Below are 6000 nucleotides of genomic sequence, written 5' to 3'. Positions count from 1 at the left end.
GGCTTATCTGTATGTTATTTTCTGCTTATTTACATGTTCTAAACCATTCATTCATTCATTCATTCATTCATTCATTCATTCAAAAAAAGCCTCAATCGACTTATCTATGATCGATTAACCACGACGATTCTGCTCTGGGGATCAGCCCTCCTACTCCATTAGCTTGGTCTTATTCAAAATGGTGGCCTAGTGTTCATAAGAAACGCGGTATGTCAACATGTCGCTACTGAGAATTTGTTCCTTTTCAAGGTGTCTGAATCGTTGCGCCTTGTTTGAAAGATCTGTTCTCCGTGGGACTCATGTGCACTACCCTCTGTTGGGTCCCACCGCACGGAACTACACTGTAAAACCAATAGCAGGTGAGCCCACGGATGCCCTCCGCAAGTATAACGGAGGACTACACCGCAACAAAACCCGCATTCAGTTAGGTAGACCGTACATACATAATGTTAAGCTGCGAACTCAAATGTGCACTGCCATCGCATAAACTGAATTTAGCCACTTTTATTAAACGTAAATACATTTCCGAACACATGAATGAAAGGATACGGCACACTGGCTAATTTATTCACTGCAATCGTTAAGGAGAGTAAGTCATCAGCATCCACAGATATGATATCCAAGTTATGGCAATAAGTGGCCAAGGCTACGATTTCGATTATTTTGTTGATATAGAAAATACATTTTCCAGTCAAATAGGTGATACTCAAATAGGTGAACTCGTAGTTTCTGTTTTCTTCCTGCACTTTCTTTTAGAGACACACTTGTTTTTACAACGAAGAAATTTCTCACCTCTAATAACAAAGACAGAGGATGGAAAGAAACGTGTACTGGAGCAGTCTCAACTCGTAGATGGTATGTTGGTCTATTTTAGCGGGCAATTCTACTTGAATTCTTTCTGATGCAAAAATTGCATTATATTAGCCTAGACAAATCCAACTTATCATGTCAACTTGTATCCACACCTAAGAATATGGGCAATAAAGGTCAACAAAGAGTGAGATAAGTAGGTACAGATGCAGGTTAATGGCTTGCCGTAAACTGCAAAGTTAACCAGTACTTTGACAATTTTGTCTTTGTCATTATATACTCCTCAAACTAACTTCTCTTTTGACTGTATAGTTTGATGATATAGGCTACACCCTTCTTATTCAGTAACATACTTGGTATCATATGTAAGGATATTATGGCTTGTTTATGCAACACTAAGACATGTATTAACTAACACACGTTTTGGAAGTTTTATATAATTCCTTAACCTTGTTTAATTTAGCCAGCGAGAATCAAAGAGGGCAAGTGAGACTCAGCATCAGGGTTTTCCATTGTTAACATGGCCTTGTTTCTTTAGTGCTGTTTATTACTATAAAATAGGCTTGCCAGTAATTTTGGCCGCTTACAGTCCTTTTTGTTTCTCTGTCTCCATCACAGTGCTTGAGGCCAGGATCCAGCAACTCCAGTCTGATATCATTTTAGATGTCCAACATGAAAAGGTGCAATTTCTCAGAGCACCATTATCAGGGAGAGGGGCTCCAGGTAAGAAGGGTCCAAAAAATACACCCATAGAGAAGGTGGATGTCCCTAAACCAGGACAGACTGATTCTAAAGGAGCTATTAAATTCCCACCTTCTCAAGTGCAGCCTAGCCGCTGGAAGGAAAAACTTAACCAGGAGAAAAATAAAATTTTAACGAAACAGCAGCATCTCCAGCAGAAAATACAGAAAGGTGTCAAAGAAAAAGGGACACCAAAATCTAAAGGTAGGATAGGTAGCCCGATGCTCCCTGGGAAAGCACTCAAAACTATATCCACTTCAACTGAAAATACTGCACCCGTTACTAAAAAGAGGAAAAATACAACAGAGTTGTCTGATGAAGTCACGACTGCAATATCTTCATCAATTACCTCCACCACCACCACCGCTGCTGCAACTGTTTCTGCAACAACAGCTATGTCTCATAAAACTCCTAAAAGCAAAACAAAGGACTCGACGGCACAGTTTCCTGATAAAGATGACCAAAGTAAGGAAAATGAGTTGGCTGAGGTTGAGGAACTTGAGAAAGAACTCGACAAACAGGTTAGCCATTGGATGTTCTCAGTTAACCCGCAATTCCTCAAGGAACATGATAGAGGCAGTGTGTATACAGATGCCCAGCTTGGCTTCCGCTCCTATCTGGAGGCCTGTGTCTTCTCTGGCAACATTGAGCTTGCAAACCGTCGGCTGCTCAAACAGCACAGAAGCCTGCATCGACGCCGGCTGCTCAACATAGGGGTTTACAACACCATGATGAGAACCTTGGCCAAGAAGGTGAGATTAGCCATTACTCTTGTGTTTAAAAACTGAGCATATCTAGATTTGGTTGAGACTATGCCATTCACTGTTACTGGCATACGGTAATATTTCAGAGCAAGAAAATTAATCGGCTCCAAAATATTTTTTTCAGGAACAGGCTGTCATTTAAAAGCACCTAGAAATAACACAGATGTTAGATATTTAGACAAATCTTTAGAGAATGCATTTTCTGGGTGTTGTTTCTCTTAGACAGGTTTAGAAGTTTTGAACAACAAAGCTTGCATCACAGTTGATCTCAGTTGTTTCCACATCTTTCTAAGAAACAAAAATCAAAAATGGGTGGCATGGCTTCATGAATGGGTGCTAAGGTTTAAATAAATCTTACAGTATGCTTCCAGTTAATTTGAGTTACATTGAAAGGTTAAATGAGTTTTAATGATTTGATTATTAAAGTGTTAATGCTTTAGTGATTAGATTAATGATTTGAAAGAAACTGTCAATGTAGTACTACTACTACTTTTACTTGGACCGAATAGTCAAAAGTAAAATGACCACAACAAGGGGGGATGTGGTATGAAGAGAAATAGAAAAGTGTCCACTTTGAGAAATAGTGTAGTCTCATCTGGAGTTTCATGGTGTTGTTATTCTTAAAGAAAAAAAAGTGAACAAAATCTACCAGGGTGAACTAGGCCCACTGGTTAATCATTCAGATTAAAAGGAAATTTCAGCTCTTTGCTAGAAACACAACTGAGGAAGACCGATCACTCCATTAGTGTCAAGAAATTAAATCATTTTGATTTAGTAATCGTGAAATCTTTTCCATTGCCACATGATGTAACACAAATGGTACGTTGAGACTTAATCATGGAAAAAAAAAACTTGTTGCTATGGATTATTTTTTTCATTTTCATAATGGTTTCAATGGAGAGTCTTATTGACATTTTTGTTGGTTTTCCCTTCTTTCATTAAAGTATACTGGGGGATGCTAATTGAACTATAAAATGCATTGGCCATGATTAACTGTCCTCCTGTGTTTGTCTCTCTGTAGGGCACATTGGAAAATATTGGCCGCATATTTATTCTAGTGAAGGAAGCTGGTCTAAAGCCAAATCAAGCGTCCTATTGTGCTGCTCTGGAGTGTATGGGCCGCAACCCCAACTGTTCTCCTCATGTCATCAGCAGGTACACAGAAACACAAATGATTGACAGGAATGGGAACACACATGCTCACACCCGCCATAAATTAGAACCATAACAACATGTTCTTGTTAGATAATCAGGCTAATTCTGCTACATTTTAAGGATTCTGTAAACATACAAGGAATTTAGCATAGCGGTTGCTTGTGTACTTGTTAAAGGCATCATAAAAATGATGAAACACAATATAAAGCACTATATATAGACAGAGAGAGAGAGAGGTGTCATGGTGGCGCAGTGGTTAGTGCGGTCGCCTCACCCCAAGAAGGTCCCGGGTTCGAGCCCCGGGGTAGTCCAACCTTGGTGGGTCATCCCGGGTCGTCAACTGTGTGGAGTTTGTATGTTCTCCCCGTGTCTGCATGGGTTTCCTCTGGGGGCTCCGGTTTCCTCTGACAGTCCAAAGACATGTAAGTCAGGGGAATTGGCTGTACTAAATTGCCGCTAGGTATGTGTGTGTGTGTGTGTGTGTGTGTGTGTGTGTGTGTGTCAGCCAGCCCTGTGTTGGGCCGGTGGCCTGTCCAGGGTGTCTCCCCGTCTGACACCCAATGACTGCCGGAATAGGCTCCAGCATCCCCACGACCCTGAGAGCAGAATAAGCGGTTCAGATGGATGGATGGATATATCTACTCATATATTTTTGTAATGTGTGTGTATGTGGTGTTAGTGTGTGTGTGTGTGTGTGTTAGTTAGTGTAGATAGCGGGACCGAAAACTAAAGCATTTATGATCCTAATTCTTTTTGGAGGTGGTAGGTATTGTCTCAGAGAGTAAGGGAAAAATTCCAGAAAATTAAAATTATGCATAATTATGCATAAATATGCAAAATATGAATTTTTCTAAAAATTGCTAAAAACCAATTTTCTCGGCATTTCAGATGATTCTGAGCATCTTTGATTTTTTTTCACTTGTATAAAAAAAACGATCTGGGACTTAGAAATGTTTTGGCATTATGCAAAATATAAATGCATTTTTGTAAAAATGCACTTATGATCCTAATTTTTTTTTGGAGGTGGTAGGTATTGTTCCAGAGAGGACCAGAAAAATAGCAGAAAATTAAAATAATTATATAATTATGCATAATTTTGCAAAATATGCATTTTCTAAAAATGGCTAAAAACCAAGTTTCTTGGCATTTCAGATGATTCCGAGCATTTGGGGGGAGGGAGTTGGAGTGGGGGGGGGGTAAACCACTTTTCTCGGCATTTCAGATTATTCTGAGCATTTGGGGGGAGGGAGTTGGAGTGGGGGGGGGGGTTGGGGGCACGGGGAAGGCGGTTAGCTGGCAGGATGAAGAGGAGGGAGATTTAGACGGGTGGATAACCAAACCGCTACATTGTAGCGGGGTTCTTCTAGTCACTCATATATTTTCGTAATGTGTGTGTGTGTGTGGTGTTAGTGTGTGTGTGTGTGTGTGTGTGTTTGTGTGTGTGTGTGTGTGTGTGTGTGTGTGTGTGTTAGTTGGTGTAGATAGCGAGACCGGAAACTAAAGCACTTATGATCCTAATTCTTTTTGGAGGTGGTAGGTATTGTTCCAGAGTAAGGGAAAAATCCCTGAAAATTAAAATTATGCATAAATATGCAAAATATGCATTTTTCTAAAAATGGCTAAAAAACACTTTTCTCGGCATTTCAGATGATTCTGAGCATCTTTGATTTTTTTCACCTACAGTGGCTTGCGAAAGTATTCATACCCCTTGAACTTTTCCACATTTTGTCACATTACAACCACAAACATAAATATATTTTATTGGAATTTTATGTGAAAGACCAACACAAAGTGGCACACAATTGTGAAGTACAAAGAAAATTACACATGATTTTACATTTTTTTACAAATAAAAAACTGAAAAGTGCGGTGTGCAAAAGTATTCAGCCCCCTTTTCTCTGAGTGCAGCCAATTGCCTTCAGAAGTTGCCTGATGATTGCTGAATGATCGAATGTTGACCTAATGACTAAATAGAGTCAACCTGTGTGTAATCTAATCTCAGTACAAATACAGCTGTTCTGTGACGGCCTCAGAGGTTTGTTAAGAGAATATTGGGGGGCAAACAGCATCATGAAGTCCAAGGAACACACCAGACAGGTCAGGGATAAAGTTGAGGAGAAGTTTAAAGCAGGGTTAGGCTATAAAAAGATTTCCCAAGCTTTTAACATCTCACGGAGCACTGTTCAATCCATCATCCGGGAATGGAGAGAGTATGGCACAACTGCAAACCTACCAAGACACGGCCGTCCACCTAAACTTACAGGCCGAACAAGGAGAGCACTGATCAGAGATGCAGCCAAGAGGCCCATGGTGACTCTGGAGGAACTGCAGAGATCCACAGCTCAGGTGGGGGAATCTGTCCACAGGACAACTATTGGTCGTACACTGCACAAATCTGGCCTTTATGGAAGAGTGGCAAGAAGAAAGCCATTGTTAAAAGAAAACCATAAGAAGTCCCGTTTGCAGTTTGCCAGAAGCCATGTGGGGGACACAGCAAACATGTGGAAGAAGGTGCTCTGGTCAGATGAGA

General features: G+C 40.4%; 1 protein-coding gene across 1 annotated transcript in view; it reads left to right on the top strand.

Moving 5' to 3' along the window:
• The first annotated feature begins 210 nt into the window (after positions 1–210).
• polrmt (polymerase (RNA) mitochondrial (DNA directed)) overlaps positions 211–6000 on the top strand; it is a 96029-nt gene continuing 90239 nt past the window's right edge. Inside the window, exons 1-4 of the mRNA XM_056276257.1 lie at positions 211–359; positions 757–855; positions 1429–2303; positions 3337–3470. Coding sequence (XP_056132232.1) covers positions 218–359; positions 757–855; positions 1429–2303; positions 3337–3470 — 1250 coding nt within the window. The 5' untranslated portion in view covers positions 211–217. The remainder of the gene's footprint in view (positions 360–756; positions 856–1428; positions 2304–3336; positions 3471–6000) is intronic.

Source organism: Lampris incognitus, chromosome 3, assembly GCF_029633865.1.
Source record: "Lampris incognitus isolate fLamInc1 chromosome 3, fLamInc1.hap2, whole genome shotgun sequence".
Taxonomy (NCBI): domain Eukaryota; kingdom Metazoa; phylum Chordata; class Actinopteri; order Lampriformes; family Lampridae; genus Lampris; species Lampris incognitus.
The sequence above is the reverse complement of the archived record's forward strand: the minus strand, read 5'-3'. Positions and strand labels throughout refer to the sequence as shown.